This window comes from Musca domestica, unplaced genomic scaffold, assembly GCF_030504385.1.
Source record: "Musca domestica strain aabys unplaced genomic scaffold, Musca_domestica.polishedcontigs.V.1.1 36, whole genome shotgun sequence".
Lineage (NCBI taxonomy): Eukaryota > Metazoa > Arthropoda > Insecta > Diptera > Muscidae > Musca > Musca domestica.
In genome coordinates this window covers 227,180-246,789 of record NW_026712318.1, presented here as the reverse complement: position 1 = coordinate 246,789, position 19,610 = coordinate 227,180, and the positions used below count along the sequence as shown (strand labels likewise).

Sequence of the window (19,610 nt, the reverse complement as noted above, 5' to 3'; positions counted from 1 at the left end):
TGTTTGCAAGAAATCGGATACTCCCTTCGAGATTTATCGTGCTCACCAGCCAGACAGACGGGCGGACGGACATTGCTAGATCGACTCCACATGTCCTGAAACGGATTTGGTCCAAAAAGACGTTGGATACGATTTCTTGAAAACGGAAATTGCAGGCGGGTTACATTGAAGTGTAGTACCGAATTATGTTGTGGTGAAACTGAATAGATGATGTCGAAATAATCTAACGCGGTCACAACAAAATTAAAGGATATTTAATTTTTTTTAATCGCTAAAAAGTCAAGAAAAACTTTTTTGCAATAATTCTAAAATCGGGAAAAAATCTAAAAACAAATTTCAATGGAATCGAATTTCTAAATTATAGTACATTCTATAGAAAAACTCCGTTGAGAAATTTAAACATTTGCTCTAAAAAAGGCATATAGTTTTTAACTCCATGACACTGCTTCGCGCTTCAGCTGGAAGATTCGAAAATATTTGAGCAAACAAAAATGACCAACAAAGCGTAATTTGATGAGAAACCATCCATCCAAAAACTGATCACGTTTTGGTATAACCATTATACAATTCAAGCTATTTTCGGGGTCTTGGCCACTTTTTTATATTTTAATTTTTTATTTTATTTTTTCTTATTTATTTTATTTTTTTTTATTTATTTATTTATTTATTTATTTATTTTTTTTTTTTTTGGCTCTTATTTGGCATCTTTGATTCTAAGAGGATAGAAAATCTATTCTCATAAAATTTTCAGAATAGAGTCCATAGGCATTAATTTAAGTATAGTCCCCACATTAGTGGGGACCAACCATTGGGTGGTCAGAAAAGAACATTTTGAGGGACTTATTCCGTCGGAAATTGTGGCGAAAACATGATAAAATTGCGAATATTAGAAAGTAGCACGGGAGCGAAAATTTGTTTAATCGATATTGAATTATAAGATGATGAAAAATATGGACTTTATGGGGTCTCAAACGCTCAATTCAAATAAAAAAAGTTATTCCATAATTAATGCGGAAATCACTCTGCCCCTAATTATGAGGTGGACAAAACTTAATACCACGCAACAGGACATTCTAAACGTTGGAAATACAAATTCCAAGTTACAGCTAATTTGAATGGAAAATGCTTATAAGCTCTTTACAAACTCAAAAAATTTAGCTTTTAACAATCAAATTAAAGCCTATGGATGAAAAATAAAATCAGGATATTAAAAAAAAAAAACTAAAACCAACGATAGATGGACATCTATTATAATTTTTGCCATGAATATTTATTTCTATTTAGAAATAACATAAGTCAGATCGGTGATTAATCATGCTTTAAAAAATATGCATTAAAGACTAAAAGTACGGGCCGGCAACGCGGACCGGGCCAGCTAGTTTTTCCTAAATGTATTGAATAATATCTCACAAAACTAAAGGAAATTTGAATTTATAGGATTCAATAACATTTGTACATTGTCTACACATGAAAATACCAAACGGATAAAAATGCGATTTCTATTGCATTTCATAGGATCTGAAACGTTTATAAACAGCACTGAACTCAATAATGAATATTTGTTTTTGTTGGCTAAAATCCGAGCTAAGCATCAGCAGTCATGCTGCTTTTTGGTGCTGAGCTATTTTGATGCTAAGGCTAATTTCATTTTAGCTTCAGCTGCTCACTGCTATTTTGCCTTTGCTGACGATTTCAAGTAGCATTAGCTCTCTCGGCTAAATCTTTTTTGTAATGGGCTACATATGGCTACAGAGGGTATATATCATTTGATGCGGTCAAATAATAGGTCTCTTTGGACCAAATCCGTTTCAAAACATTTGGAGTCGATCTAGCGATGTCCGTCCGCCCATCCGTCCGTCTGTCTGGCTGGTGCGCATAACGATAACTCTCGAAATGAGTATCCGATTTGGTCCAAACTTGGTACATCGTAATATTTTTGTCAAACTTAGATCGAGTTCGGTGATGGGCAATGTCGGTCTACTCCTTCTGGTACCTTCCCCACAAAGGGTCAAAATTTTAAATAATTACAACTCTCATCAAATGTGATGTACGATTGCGATTGTCTTCAAATTTCACCCATCCCAATATTTATATTTACCCAAGGTCTGTTAAGATGGAATATATCGGTCCACGCCTTCTGGTACCTCCCACACAAATGGTCGAGATTTTCAAAAATAATTTATATATATTTTTTTCTGCACAGAATGAGAATCGATAATCCGATTTTGTTCCAACTTTGCAAATCCTGATATTTACGTCAGTTCTAGGTCAGGTGCAATTTTACTCAAATGTGTACTATTTCTGCCATACTTTTTTTACCAGATTTATTTAAAATTTCGCATTTGAAGTTCGTAATGGATACTACATCCTAAGACAGAAAATGTGCCGTGTAGGTCCACGTCTTCGTATAGCCCCCATATAACGGTACCCCCCGATATTCGGTATTTTAATGATTTTAGCGACATTATTTTGCGGAATTGTTTCAAATTTCGCATTTGAAGTTTGTAATGAATACTATAGCCTATGACATAAAATTGTCTGTGCAGGTCCACGTCTTCGTATAGCCTCCATATTCGGTACCTTTAACCCCCGATATTAGGTATTTTTATGTTTTTAGCGACATTATTTACCGGAATTGTTTCAAATTTCGCATTTGAAGTTCGTAATGAATACTACAGCCTATGACAGAAAATTGTCTGTGCAGGTCCATGTTTTGTAATGACCATGGTACCTCCCTATATTCGGTATTTTGATGATTTTAGCTACATTATAAACAGATTTTTTTCAAGTTTCGCATTTGAATATTGCAAAAGCTTGTGACAAAAGTTGCCTATGCAGGTCCACGTCTTTGTATAGACACTAATATACGGTTACATTAGGTAATTTCAAGATTTTAAGGGATTTTATTTTTTGAAAATTGTTAAATTTCCACCAAATGGTGGAGGGTATACAGCTTTTTTACTTGCTTTTATAGATTTTTTTATTGTTGGCCGGCTCAAGAAAGACTTAACAATTTTAGCCATAATAAAACACCATTACACATTTCTGAGATTTGAGTGTGTGTGTGTGTGTGTTTAAACTAAAGGCGCACAAAATGGCGCCAGATGCCTCACAATTCCAATGTTGCTGCTGATAATGCTGATATTATGGCTTTTGCCTTGAATCGACCAATATTTATGTCCCCTAGACATTAGAACAGTAACAAGGAATGACATCATCAAAGTGCACTTTATCTATCTGCCATCCTGACCACTTTTATTAAAGAGATGACATATTTTAATTACACATGTTTTGTACCGAATTTTGTCAAGAATCGGTTTGACCTTAAGGTTATAACATTTATTGGAAAATCTGAAAGAGCAACAATTAAATTTTTAATTTTTTAAACAATATTTTTTTTCACTTCCTTCTTTATTTTTATTGCCTGTCATCATCAGCAGCTAGAAATTGAAGAATATACGTAGTATGCGTCTGTAGGTATTCATTCATCCAACAACCGTGTTATCAATCGTTGTGTCCAATGAATGAATGTGAATGACTGAATGAATAAATGAATGAATGAATGAATGAATGAAAGCAACCACTGCAGTTGTGTTGTACATCGTCGTGCGTGGAAAATTTTCAGAGATTTGATTCGAAATTTTTTTCTCATGTTTGTTCCGGAACCTGCCTACTGGCAAAAAAAACATGTGTGCAAAATTGTAGCCTTCTATCTCAATTCGTTTGAAATATAGCGTTATTACAATAGACAGACAGACAGACGGACGGTCGGTCATCGCTAAATCGACCTAGAATTTTACGCTAATCAAGAATATACATTCTTTGTTGGGTCTGTCAGGAGTATTTCGAGGAGTTACAAATGGAATGACAAAGTTTATATACCCTCCATAGTATGGTAGAGGGTATAAAAAGACACTTTTCTTTCATTAAAAAAAAAATGAATTTGCAAAACAAGAAGTTGTTTACAATCAATTCAATCATTACAATCAATTGTTGACATCTGATGATGTTTGACCGTAAATGTCAAATTTCTGCGAATATGTTTTAATTAGTTTTTATTTCTAATCCGCCTATCTCATTACACATACTTTGCTTATAATATATATACATATATACACTGGTGGCCAAAACTAAAGCAACTTAAATCGTAAAGACAATAAATGTCCTGTAACTTTTACAAAAATAAACAAATCGTAATTATTTTTCCAGTTTTAAATGAGGGGTTTAACTCACTTTTAAGAATTTAAAAAAAAATACAAAAATAATTTTGTACAAAAATTAATATGTGGAAAACTAAAATAACCCAATTTTTGCTTGGTCAAAACTAAAGCAACTTTTGATTTTTTATTTTAAAATAATTAAATTTTGGCTAGTAGTCGATATCATAACCATTATTTTTGATAGCAGCTGCACACCTACGAGGCATTGAATCTATAACACGCTCAATTTGATCCTTGGGTGTGCTTTCCCAGGCACCCCGAATTCTTTAGAAAATGTTGTGCTTATTTATTTCCGAATCTCGCTTGTTCTTCCTATCTACGATACTCCAAAGGTTTTCATGGAGTTTAGGTCAGGTAATTGCGCCGGCCATAACAAAACATCAATTTTTGACTCCCGCAACCAATATTTGACAAGTTTTATACAAGTGTGGATCATTGTCATGCTGGAACACCCAAATCAGCCGAATATTTTACTCAGCGTAAGGGAACAACGTGATGGCCAACACATCTTAAATAGTTGTTTTTTTATTTCTCTCACAATTTGTGGATCAGTACGGGCTGAAATTTTTCACGGCCTTCATCCGTTATAGGCTGTTACTACTGATCCAGGTTCAAAAAACCGACTTAGTATACAGAAATAATTATGAAATCACATAAATATATATGAGATATTTCTCGGAAATCATTTTCTGTAATATGTTGTTTTGATAGTCACTGATAATTTGCTGTTTTATTCAGGTACTGTATTTGCTTCTAGCCATTTTTAAAATTTTTTTGGGCAGTTCCTAAAAAAACGAAAAGAAAAACACATACTGTTGTAAAAAACTTCTCAAAAAGGATTTATGACAAGCGACATTGTCGAAGGAAGCTAAAAGCGATAAATATCACAGTAAAAACAACTGAAATTGCAGAGGTTATATGAATGTACAACAGAGTTGCTTTTGTTTTGTCCAAGCCAAAATCGGGTTAATTGACTTTACCAAACATTATTTTTTATATAAAAATGAATTTTGGTTTTATGTTTTAGGTTTTTTAAAAGTGAATAAAGTACCTAATTTAAAACAAGAAAAACTTTCACATTTTCTTAATTTTTGAAAAAGTTACAGGGCATTCATTCTCCTTGTAATTTCAGTTGCTTTAGTTTTGGCCACCAGTGTATATATCTACGGCAGCTTGAATGTCTGAGTCATAATATGTTGTCTCTTGTGTCTGTGAATGGGTGGCGCGGTAGGCAAAAACCATAAGTAAACACACCTCCCCCCCTCATCGTCATTATATCATCATATTGCACTTCAACTGTCTGGCATCCCAACTGCTATCGAAGACGTCACATATTTTAATCACACATCACACAGTGGAGGAATAAAGTCAACATACACCTTGCGATTTTAAAATTTTGGCCAATAGGCAACTTTAAATTAATTAAATTCAATTTTATGTGTATATTTAAATCATTAAAACCCAGTTAATTTTATAAAAAAAATAAAAACATGTGATAAAATATATAGTAACGAAAATATTTGAAATGTGAGAAAATCTCCATCTGAGAACTATATTGATTTTGTCATTCCGTTTGTAACTCATCGAAATAATGATCTTAGATCGAACAAAGTATATATATTCTTGATCAGCGGAAAATTCTAAGACATGGCTAAATGTCCGTCTGTCTGTCTGTACGTCCGTCCGTCCGTCTGTCTGTCTGTTATAATCACGCTATCTTTCGAACGAATTGAGATAGAAGGCTAAAATTTTGCACAAATGTTTTTTTTTCCAGTAGGCAGGTTAAGTTGGCCCATATAGGTCCACGTTTTCATATAGCCCCCATATAACGGTACCTCCCCATATTCCGTATTTTAATGATTTTAGCGACATTATTAAGCGGGATTGTTTCATATTTGGCATTTGAAGTTCGAAATGGATACTACAGCCTGAGACAGAAAATTGTCTGTGCAAGTCCACGTATTCTTATAGCCCCCATATAACGGTACCTCCCTCTATTCGGTATTTTAATGATTTTAGCCACATTATTCACCGTAGAAGTTCCAAATTACGTATTTAGAGCTCATAATGGGAACTACTGTCTGTGACAGAAAATTTGCCTATGCAGGTCCAGGTCTTCGTATAGGCTTCATATATCAGTACCTCCTTATATTCGGTATTTTGACGATTTTGGGTACAATACTCACCGAAATTGTTTGAGATGTCGTACTTGAAGTTCGTAATGGAAGCTACAGCATGTGATAGAAAATTGTCTATGCCAGTCCAGGTCTTCGTATAGCTCCAGGTCTTCGTATAACAGTACCGCCCTATGTACGTTATTTTGATGATTTTGGCTACATTATTTACTGTTTATTTCAAGTTTTGAATTTGAATATGGTAATGACTTGTGACAAACAATGCCTATGTAGGTTCACGTCGTACAGGCCCAAATATAACGGCTATATTCGGTATTTTTAAAATGTTAACAGAATTTTTGGCGAATGTTATCTTTTTAGGGAATTTTCAAAATCGTTCTAAATGGTGTAGGGTATTCAAAGTTCGGCCCGGCCGAACTTACTGCTTCCTTAATTGTTTCCAATGATTTTTTTTTTTAGTTTTTTTTATGAATTACAATTTCCCTATGTTAATAAACATATTTATTAATGTATTAACTATTTACATAATCACATTTCTCATTATCGTCACCATATCTCAGAAACAACATAATAGTTAGCTGTATGTTGACTTTATTACTTCACTCTATGTAGTATTGCATTTTAAAACACCACACACACACACATTGACTTTATTAATTCACTGTATGTATACATACTATAGTATTGCATTTTAAAACACACGCACACACACACATCCATTAAAACACAACACAGCCCTTAGTTATGCTAGGCTAGTTTACTAGAGACATTTTTTTCGTTCTCTTTGGAATTTCATCATCTTTTTCATAACTTGTCTTTAAAGTTTAAACACAAAAGAAAATGCCAGAAAATAGTCAGAAGATGCAATGCTTTTCCTCCCAACTCATCGATTACTCAAAAAATGTCGATCATACACCGAACATTTGATAAAGAAAAATGAGGTCAATGTGTGAGTGTGTGTAGGGAAAAAAATGCGGAAAATTCTTTGTTTGCCCCCCCCTCTGCTGATGTCTGCTGACATTGTTCAATGTCATTAACTTCATCACTGTGCAGTTGTTTAATTGCATACCGACATTAACCGATTTTAAATTAACTTTGTATTTGAAATTCCACTTTTCTAATCATTTATTAGAACAACAAAACCGGCCAAATTTCCAAAATGCGAGAAAAAAAAACAATTATCACTGTCATTTCAGATTTTACATCTATCACGGATACACTTATGTTTGTTTTATTGTTCGGCGTTTGCCATTGATACATACTTTTTTTTAAGAAAATTTTATATTTGTTTTTTAATTGAATTTAAAGATTTTGTTCTATGCCCTCGAACGGCTCAAGTCAGACTAAATAATTTTAGTAGCAAAAAGACTGACAGATTTCTGAGCTTTAAATGTGTGTGTATCTAGTATGGACGAGACGAGTGTAAAACAGAGCAATGGGCCAACACTCACCAATGTGCCCAATAAATAAATTTGGTTTTTGTTTTACTTACCTCGTCCTCCCCCCATTTATAATTGGCTTCATTAACAAATCATGCAAACAACGTTGCATTGATGAAGTATTCTTGCGCCCGAAAGTAAATCAAAATGAAAAAAGTAAAAAAAAATCTAGCATCCTGGCTACTGAACTACACATGTGGTTGACCTTTTTTTGCCAAGAACCGATTTGACCGGAAATTGTGTAAAAAAGCAACTTGTTATCAATAAAACTCAACTTCTGTATGTTTCGTGTTGACTCGAAAACGGCTAAAACGATTTGCCTGAAATAGTCAGAGAACATTTATGAATTCGAAGGTGAAGATTTCTCGGAATCCATAAATTTTAGTGACTTTGGCAATATTGCAGATAAAGCACACAAGCATTATTTTGATCGGAAATGTTACTCCTCATGTGAGCAAACAAATGTTTTTTTTTTTTTTTTTTGACCTCATTTTTTTTTTATAAATTCCCTTTAAAGGTGATCGCAGCAAGTCAAAATATTCCACAAAATTATTTGAACTAAAATTCTAAAATTTTCTTTTTATTTCTATTCTGCGTTCATAATCGATCAATCGCTTGCTGGCTGCTGCAGATGAAAATTTGATAAACGAAAAATTATGTTGACCTCCTTTGACTCCTTTCTTTGCCATTAGCTATGTATTTGAAAAATCACTTTTTTAATCATTTATTTCAATAAAAAAATCGGCATTTTTCGTATTGCAATGCAGAAATATTCACGATCGCTTTAAAGTTAGCACTTGAAGATAATCTATCATTTCCACAGATATATTTCTTTGTGTGTGTTTTATTGTTATGTGTTGGTCATGATAGATACATACCCTTTTCCCAGTTCTAATTGTTGGTTATTAAATAAATTTTCGCACCAAATTTTTTAATTGAACTTAACACTTGGCCAGCTTAAAAAACACTAAACACTCTTTGCGGAAACAAAAGAACATTAAACATTTCTGTGATTTGAATGTGTGTGTGTGTGTGCTGAAATAGATCTGCGACAGTGCTCTGACTCGCACCATCCCTGTGGGACTTTTTTCAACCGGCTAGTTATAAATGGATTGCAATCTAAACTGACAACAAATTAGTTGAAAAGACAAGTAAGGGACCTACGAACTAATTATTAGTTAATTAACAAAAAAAAAAAAAAACAGCTAGAAGTCTACCAAGTTATACGCTGGTATCAATATTTTTATACCCTCCATCATGCATTTTATGGAGGGTATATTAAGTCTGTCATTCCGTTTGTAACTCATCGAAATAACAATTTTAAACCTAGAAAGGTATGTATAATCTTGATCAGCGTAAAATTCTAAGACGATTTAGCCCTATCCGTACGTCTGTTGTAATCAAACCAGAGTCACAACGAGTTATGATTGGAAGCTAAAATTTTGCACAGATCCGTCTTTTGTACACAGGCAGTTCCAGTTCGATGATGGACTATATCGGTCAACGATATTGTATATCGGTACCCCCGGAATATCTGGTATTTTGATGAGGAGTTTTTTCGCGACTACTTTACCCCCTGAATAAGAATTGCCTATGTAGGTCTACGATTTCCTATAGCCCCCATATAATGGTACCTCCCGATATGCGGTATTTTGATGATTTTAGCCACATTTCTCAATGGAGTCGTCGGAAATTCTACACAAGGAGTTCCTTGTAAGTACTTTACCCCCTCTAAGAGGATTAGGTCTATAGCCCCCATATAATGGTACCTCCCGATATGCGGTATTTTGAAGATTTGAGCCACATTTCTCAATGGAGTCGTCAGAAATTCTACACAAGGAGTTCTACGCGACTACTTTACCCCCTGAATAAGAATTGCCTATGTAGGTCTACGATTTCCTATAGCCCTATATAATGGTACCTCCCGATATGCGGTATTTTGATGATTTTAGCCACATTTCTCAATGGAGTCGTCGGAAATTCTACACAATGAGCTCCTTGTAAGTACTTTACCCCCTGTAAGAGGATTGTCTATATAGGTTCACAATATCGTATATCCCCCATATAATGGTACCTCCCGATATTCGGTTTTTTGATGATTTTAGCAACATTTTTCAATGGAATCGTCGGAAATTCTACACAAGGAGTTCTTCGCGACTAATTTACCCCCTGGAAATTGTTGTCTATATAGGTCTACGATTTCGTATAGCCCCCCGTATTTGATGATTTCAGCCACATTTTACAATGTAATTGCCCATATGACCCCCAAATATTCGATATTTTGATATTTTTTTTAAAGTTCGTAATGGGTACTACAGTCTATGACAAAAAATGTCTTATGCAGGCCCACGTCTTCGCTTAGCCTTCATATAACGGGGTGGTGGTGGGTTCTTTATACGGTATTCGTAATGGGTACTACAATCTATGACGGAAAATTGTCTATGCAGGTCCACGTCTTTGTACAGCCCCCATATAAAAGTTTTCATTTGAGCGGTATTTTTCAATTTCCTTCCGAATGGTGGAAGGTATAAAAAGTTCGGCCCGGCCAAACTTAGCTACTTTATTACTTGTTTGCAATAATTCGCCTAATACATTTTTCAAAAAAAAAAAATTATATAAATGCATCAAAGAGTAATACATACCATATGGATGGAACTTAAAAATTAGCAATTCCTTGTCATAGGTTACCATGGGTACCACCATTACGAACTTAAAATACGAAATTTGAAACATTTTCGGTGAATAATGCCGCTAAAATCTTCAAAATACCGAAAATTGAGAGGTATCGTTCAATGAGGGCTATACGATGGCGTGAACCGACAAGGCCCATTTACGAACTTAGCCTGTCTAGTAGCAAAATACATTTCTTTCTTCTATCTCAATTCGTTCGAAATATCGCGTGATTACGACAGACAGATGAACATTGCTCAATCGACTTGGTATTTTACGCAGATTGTAGGGACAATCATTAGGATTTGACAAAGTTAATATACCCTCCATAGTATGGTGGAGGTTATAAAAATAACTAAAAGTGTCTGGACTACTTTTTGACCAAGTTATTTTCCCGCAGGGATCTTTTAACTTGGCTTGTGCTTGTAAATGTGTGGGGCAATCAATGAACCCAACCCAACGAACGAGTGTTTTGTGTAATTCGCGACATTGTGGCTAGCAACCAAACTTAGCGCAGCAACAACAAAAAATACATGATATCATCACGTCATCTTCCTTCCATCCTGCCTAGTATTTTCGAAGAGGTAAAATATTTAAATTACACATGCATTTCTATATGCATTCCAATTATTTGGCGCTATAAGAAAGCGTTTACCGTTTATAGAGAATGTGAAGCCTCTTACAAATTATATAGCCAATAGAATAGCTTAACAGCTTAAGATAAGATAAGGTACCTCCCCCACAAAGGGTCCAAGTTTAGAATAACCAAAACGTGAATAAAATAAGCATCCCAAGCGTTGATGCATCTACCTGTATTCTTCTACCATGTGGGCTAGGAATACCAGATGACTGGAATACGACCATGGTAGTAGAATACAGGTGGTCGCATCGACACAGCTGCTGGAACAATGACCTGTCAAACCAATTTTGGAATTGAAATTTTATGAATGAAAAATTATTTAAATTTGTAAAAATTGTTTAAAAAAAATGCGTATCATAACAACCTCCAATTGGCGTCGTATAGGAAAACATATACAAATCTATTTATTTTTGAAGAAACATTTAAAAAGTGTTGACATATCGATGTTCCTAAGCGTTGGTGCATCTATCACCGCCTTTACACGGTGCAATTTTTAGCTGGCATTTTTATCAATTCTCTTTTAAAATTTCTGCATAAATCTTCGCGCCTTTACACGGTGGCATTTTACGATAATAGTGCTTGGCATTTTTTTGACATTTTATTTTATTCAGTATTTCGTATAGAGCTAATTGTTTGTAACAGATATTTATAAAGAAGTGATTTAAAATTAAATGTGTGAATCTAAAGAAGAAATGATGGAAAAAGTTATTGAGGTGTTAAATATTGCATTATTAACTTTTATTTTAACTTTTTTTTTACTTTTTAATACTTCCAATTAATTTTCTATAATTCACTATACAATTCAATCACTAAAAACATCACATGCTTCTCAACAGTTGCTAAGTGGGAACAATTTTTAACAATTATGCTCTTTATTTGATGCCACAAAGGAAAAGAAGCAATACATCTTTTCACGATAAAAATACCTTGCCGCCTTCATTTGGTTGGCAACTCGGCACAGCACAAAAAACACTTCGGTACAGACAGTATGGCGACGACGACCATGTGGATGATGACGACAAACACTGCAATCGACTCATTGGCATATTGTGTCGGTGTTGCCAGTATTGAGGATTTTTTCCCCCAAAAAGGGGGTACCTTTCGTATACCTTACACCACATATTTTGTAAGATGGAGAAGGATCCATTGTTATTTTTGAAGATCTTCATAGAATCATGTTCTGAGTCGATTTATGCATGTCAGTCTGCGAACAAAATGCAGGTCGCATTTATTATCCAATTGAGAATTTTACAAACAATATTTGTTTGGCCCAAGGACGAACGCTATTGAAATTGGTGAGAATTGGTTCAAATTTAGATATAGCTCCCATATATATCTTCAACCGATTTCGGATTAATTGTGCACTAAATGGACAATATCAGTCCAAACAACCTGAATTTTAGCATATCCGACCGAATTCGATATAGAAGCAAGAACATCAAACTTGGTGAAAATCTGGTCAGATATAGCTATAGCTCTCATATATATCTTTCATCCGATTTGATGTTAAAGTCCCTCACATTCGTAATATTCCCAACACAAGAATGATATTTGGCACCAGATATCAGATACAGCCCAGAAATACCTCTGCCAAATTGTATCAAGATCGGTTCAGATTTGGATTTAGCTCCCATATATATACATATTTAACCGATTTCGGGTTAATTGCGCACCAAATGCCCAATATCAGTCCAAATGACCTGGATTTTGTCAGTCCAAATGACCTGAATTTTGTCACTTTCGACCAAATTCAGTTTAGAAAAAAGTTCATCAAATTTGGTGAAAATCGATTTAGATATAGCTTTAACTTCCATAAATGTGTTTCATCCGATTTGATATTTAAGTCCCTCAAATTCGTAATATGCACTCCCAAAGAATGATATTTTGTACTAGATATCTTATAGAGCTCAGAAATGCCTTTGTCAAATTGTACAAGATCGGCTAAGATTTGGATATAGCTCCCTTATACAGTGAAAGCGTTTGCTTGTGGTAATCGACACTTTGGTATTTTTTAATTCCAACCTTTCATTCCTTCCATTCAGGCACAATAGTCCAAAGGATTGGTATCCGGAGATTTTGGTGACAATTGTGCGCTCGAAATGAAGCGAGGAACCTTATTTTGTAACTAATCTTGGGTGGCGCGTGCTGAGTCCTGTTATAATTCCAAGGTCTGCGGCTAAAACGTTTGCGTGCCCAAGACTTTGTTATACCCTCCAGAATATTTTCGCGATAATATTCGGCATGTATTCTGATGTCACGGTCGATTAATACGAGCGGAGAGCGACAATCGGCTGTTATGACGGCCCACACCATCACCATGGCCGGTGCTTGAGTTCTGGTGGCCAACCGAAGGTGCACATTTTCAGCTGACCTCTTTGGCAAGTAAACACGATCATTTTATTTGTTTTCAAACTGCTGGACAACACTTTCGGCCAACAAACAACTCTTTAGCTCTTTTGAGTCTATTTTCTTTCTGTTGCGGTGTAAGTTCTTGCACTTTTTGGAATTTCAATGGCTTTACCCCGAGCTCATTTTTCAATATTTGCCCAATTTTTAGAATAATGCGATATGTTCAACTCACGAGCCATTTTTCGGACACTGCCAAACATAAAGAAATCACGCTTGGATTACATCACGAATAACTTTTTTTTTCTGGAAAATTCTCACCAAAATACTTTTGCACGCTTGTAAACAATATAATGAGCAGTCACTGGAATAATTTTAACAGCTGTCGGACGAATGGCTTAGAAATGTCAGCAGTCTGAAGTTGGTAGCAGTTTTTTCATCTCACCCTGTATATCCCTCATCCTCTTTCAGGTTTATTGTGCAAGTATTGGCTAATATCAGCCAAAATAGAGTGAATTTCTGGACGTACGTTTCCATTTTGAGGAACTCGGCCCTGATATATATTTTTTCATGATAATCCTTCTCGAAGTGATACTATGCACTCTATAGCAATGTTATTTTGTATAAAAGATTAAATGTTTCCTTCAAATTTAGGGAAAATGAGTGGATATTCCTCCCATATATTAGTTCCCTCTGAAGCCAAATAATAACTTCTCTAAAGCCAAAAGTTAATAGGTTTGTCACGGGAGCTCTATTAAAAATGCATAGTGGTGTAGGGTATCGTATCGTCGACCCCGCCCTGCTTTTGACTTTTCCTTATTGGTTTTTTCTTTTTTTTTAAATCAATTGAATTTGAAGAGATTTGGGGAAAACATTTTTGGAATTTGGGGACGAGAGACAAATACACACTGGCAACACTGTATGACGCGGTTGTGTCAGCGAAAAAAAAAAAACAAGAGCGACAACAAAATAAAATATTTGAACGGAGATTGTAATGCTACACGAGTTTGTTTGTTGCTGTTCGTTGTGGCGCTCTTCAAAAATTTTCAAACAAAGAGAACTTGGTCGGAATAAAAGTTGAGTTTAATTATTTGTTTTGCCATTAAAACAAGCAATGTCTATGTCTGTCAGCAACAATGCAACACATTAAATACCAGTAAAAGACAACCAAACAACACGGAACAACTCTAGTATAGTAAAAACTCTTCGATTTTTTTCGAAATTTTTTTTCCAGAGGTAGGTAATTTTCCCTGATACCGGGAAACTATTTTTTTCTTGGTGGACGGATCCGGGACCCCAGATTTTTGACCCGAAAATCCGGGTACAAGACTCAGCCTGGACCCGGATCCACTTACCCGATATAGACAATATAGGCATCGTTTGAAAGCTTGAAAATATCTATCCAACAAGTGGTCATGGTTCTGAAGTTATAGTCAAATTATCGATTTTTTTGGACCCGGATCTTTAAAAAAACCCCCAAAAAGTCAAAAAAGGGTCCCTTATGGGGGTCAACAAAATTGAAATTGAATTATAGCTGACACTCTTACCTACAATGCTACAATTTGTGCTAATACATTTTTCGGATCCAGAGATATGGGTCTTTTTATCCGCATAACCCGATTCTAACCAGATCATTAAAATTGTGTTTTCACTAAAGAAGTTTATTTCGCGTAGCCGTCTTTGGAATTACAAAAGTTTTCTAAATTTGACACTTTTTGGAAATAGCCGGCCTTCAGCCGGGGCTTGAGATTTTCTCCTCTGGGTATGTTCTACACCGGCTAATGCGAACTAAAGTTTTCTGAAATTGACAATTTTTGTAAATAGACGGCCTTTGCCCGGGACTTGAAATTTTCTCCTCTATGTATATCCCACACCGGCTAACGCGAATCAAAGCGATATTGTTAGCAAAGGTTCCATGGGTCCAACTCCACCAACATTGTAAGCGAACTTTGAATGGGTCTCAGTGGTAGTGGTCTGTAACAGGCAGGTGAGGTTTGAAGATGAGCTACATCGGTCCACGTCTGGGATTGTGTCTGTTTAATAAAAGAGAATAAAACTAAAACTACTATCTCAGAAAAAAGTTGCTAGAAAATTCCAAGAAAGTAACCAGACACACCTATTATATTTTGTTTTATGCTTTAATTCAGGGCAAGGCAGAGAGTCTCAAAAATTTTTTGTGATTGTATGTGTTTTGAAATAACAAAATATTGCAAGTGTTTTTTACCTCTCTTTACAGAGTGAGAAATAATTGGTTATCTTTAAATATTCAATTTAAAATTTTCTGTTTTCAAAACAACTTTGTTGCTAAAAATTAATATTTTGATTAGACAATTCAAAGATATATTTGCATAATTATTTCAATTATGATTAATTTTAATATAAAACAAGTAAAAGAGCTATAAGTTCAGCCTGGCAGAACTTTGAATACCTCTACCATCTGGAACGAATTTGGCAATTTTCGAAAAAATAAAATTCGTTAAAAATTCTGTTAAAATCTTAAAAATACCGAATCATAATAAATCATAAACCATTACAATATTCGAATAAAATGTAACTAAAATCATCAAAATACCGATTATCGGGAGGTACCATTATGTGGGTGCAAGACCAAAACGTGGACCTACATGGCTCATTTTGAATGCCAAAAGTCCTGCAGACATAATATACGTTTCAGCAAAATTTTATTAATCTACTTCATTTCGTTCGGATGCTAGAGCGATTTCCACAGACGGACGGACATCGCTAAATTGAAATAGAATTTTGTGTTTATAATGATTATATATACTTTGTGGGGTCTAATATGTATATTTCGAGGTGTTACAAACGGAACGAAAAACTTAATATACCCTCCATATTACGGTTGAGGGTATAAAAAATAATATAAATGTCCTTCAAAAATATATAAGTTAATTTTGTCAAATAGATGTTTTGATGTTATTTGTGTTTAATAACCATCAAAGTTGACCCTTTAAAAAGTAATACCGATTACCACAGGCTGATATACAGACATATGCAAATAGTCGTAGAATTTTACTCTGATCAAAAACTCATATCCTGTGTTGGGTCCTAAAAGATTATTTCTATGAATCACCAGCAGAATGACAAACAACACAACCTGTTATATTTCGGAAATACTTGTTTCAAATATGTAGAAAGATATATTTATGTGTTCCAATATTTCTTACGGTGTATTCATAAAAATGTCCGACAGCACCTTCCTCATCGACTGAGAAGAGAAAACCTACCGAACGGTTAGGCTGTTAATTCAATTCTGTTTTGGATCCTGCTCGGAGGATCAATGTTTTTAATGATAAGAATAGGGTCCAATCTCCCTCTTCGATTGTCAACTCTATTCCGTTTTCGTCTCGACTGGAGCAATATTTAGTGAGAAAAGAAACACGACCGAATGGTTTGGTTGCTATTTCAATTCTCTATCCGGCCTGAAGAACCAAATGTGGAAAATGAGAAAAGAAAGAACAACCTTATTCTTTGGATGTAGTTTCAATTCTAATTTTATTATGAAAATATTTTCCTTACGTACTACTGAAACTAATCTAACTTAACCTAATCGCAGCCGCACAATTATTCTTATCTATTCTAATACTGAATGGAGAACATTGCAGGGCTGTTTGTCATTTCATTCAAGTGGTCTTGTGCATCTACGGAGCGCATTGATATCTGTGCGTGTGGGTCATAGCCTTTATTATCTCACACATTATCGTATGCGTCAGCGCACAAGATCACCGAATTGTTCACTGTGGTGTTTTATGGCGGCTGGGAAATATATAATTTTAGAATATTTATTGATTATTGCTAGATTTTCCCAGCGCCTCAACCGCACTCAAAAGTATGTACAAAGTATTTTGTACATCGACTGCTCGAACAAAACTAAATATTCTCCCAAAACCATTTTGACAGAAAATTCAAAACAATTTATTTTTTACAATTGTGTTGGTGAACACACAGATATCCCAAGGGATACTCTTTGCCTAACCTTGCTTTAATTCTAATATCGATTTTATGTCACAATGTAATACTAATGGACTCATCTGAATCGGATGCTAGTTGTTTCATTTTTATACTCTCAGCCATATGGCTAGAGAGGGTATATATCATTTGACACGGCCAAAACGTGCCTCTTTGAAATAACGGTTTTAGACCCTAGGTCCCTTTGGACCAAATCCGTTTCACGACATTTGGAGTCGATCTAGCGATGTCCGTCCGTCTGTCTAGCTGTCTGGTGTGTATGATAACTCTCGAAGGGAGTATCCCATTTGATCCAAACTTGGTACATTGTAATATTATTATCAAACTTCGATCGAGTTCGGCGATGGGCAATATCGGTCCTCATCTTCTGGCACCTCCCCAAAAAAGTCAACATATTCAAAGAAAATAGTTTACTGCGCAGAAAGAGATGGGATACTCCGAGTTTGCTCTAACTTTGCAAATCGTAATATTGCATCAGTGCCAGGTCAGGTGCGAAAATTGGTCAACTTTATCCAATCAACTTTATCCAGTCATCGGTCAACTTTATCCAGTCCTCCCCAAAGAGCGTAAAATTTTTGAATAATTATAACTATTATAAAATGTGATTCCATTCAGACTAGGTACAATTCAATCAACACAATATCTGTTATAAAGATGGTAGAGATCGGACCATTTCTTATGGTAGCATATTTCCACATTTTCCAAAAAATTGCACATATCTCAGATAAGGTATAGGAAGTAGTCGATATAGTCCAAATCTGGTCAGTCTTAGGTCAATATTGACCAACTTCGGAGCCTCCCCATAAGGTGTCAAGAGTTTGAATAATCATAACTCAAGACTAGGAGTATACATCTGTCGGCAAAACCGACTGATACCATATTACTTGTTTTATTGACACAATAGTATACATTTGGAATATATGCTTTTATTATTATCCTTTTTTTCAAAAGAGAAATTCACAATCTCTTTGCCCGTTATGTTCATGTACGTTCCCTTCGACGTGTACTAATTATTTGTGCAACGCGAAAATGCTTGAAAATAATTAAAACATAAATATTTTTTTTTTTTTTGCTGTTTAACAAGCAATACTCTCCGTATACAACATTAATGACGAAATTATATAATTTCCATTTCAGACGTCACATTTGCGTGCAACAACGCACCATAACAATGCCCGTCAAGACAACAGAGGTCTACAGCCGACCAATTTGGAAACATGTGAGTACGCCGTGTCAACCGCAAACGCATGCAAATCAAATGTGTACACGCGTCCAGTTGGTGCACGAACAGGCCTATCGCGATGTCATACGTCACAAATCAGCTCAACAGGTCATTTACGATTGCTGTACTGGTTGGATGCGTGAATCACCGCATGCGGATGGCTGTATGAAACGTAAGTAAAAAAAGGTAACAGGCAGGAGACAACAGACGTGGCCTGGACCTTCACAACAGGCAAGACTAAACTCAGCCAACATAACTTGAAATGCATGTCTCGTCGACTAGGACATTTGCAAAGCTTAAATATTACAATGAGTTTAATTCAATCACATTAACAAGCAGTGAGTCGCCGTCACAAGTATCCACCATAGTTTTTTATATTAAAAATGCATTTATTGATAGTTAATTAATGAATTCAATTTCTTAACTAAATAAATAAAAACAAGTAAAAAACATTAAATTCGGCCGGTCCCCACTTTTAATACCCACCACCTTAGGTTAAAGGAAAAAACCTAAAAAAAAACAAAGTGACTGAGGCCGTTATATGAGGCCATACCAAAACGGGAATCTCTATAGAAAATTTTATGCTTTTCATCTACCAAATCTTCTAAAATACCAAATTTGAAACAATTATGTGACTAGAATAATGTGTCTAGGATTATCAAAATACCGAATATCGGTGGGTATCGTTATATGTGCGTTATAGGAAAGCGTGGAACTAAATATTCAATGCTCTGCCACCAGGCTATAACCCATTATAAATTGTAAATACCAATTTTTGGACAAATACATTGGAAAAATCATGAAAATACCGAATAACGGGAGGTACCGTTATATGGGGGCTATACCAAAACATGGACCTCTACATACAATTTTTCGCCACCGGACTAGAACCCTTTATGACCAACAAATACCAATTTTTAGACAAATCAGTGGAAAATTTTTGGCAAAAAT

The 19,610-nt window shown here is 35.1% G+C and overlaps 1 protein-coding gene across 1 annotated transcript in view; it reads left to right on the top strand.

The window, feature by feature from the left end:
- Positions 1-19,610, top strand: part of LOC101896163 (uncharacterized) — a 192,805-nt gene that overhangs the window by 167,695 nt on the left and 5,500 nt on the right. Inside the window, exon 4 of the mRNA XM_059125948.1 lies at positions 18,575-18,831. Coding sequence (XP_058981931.1) covers positions 18,575-18,831 — 257 coding nt within the window. The remainder of the gene's footprint in view (positions 1-18,574; positions 18,832-19,610) is intronic.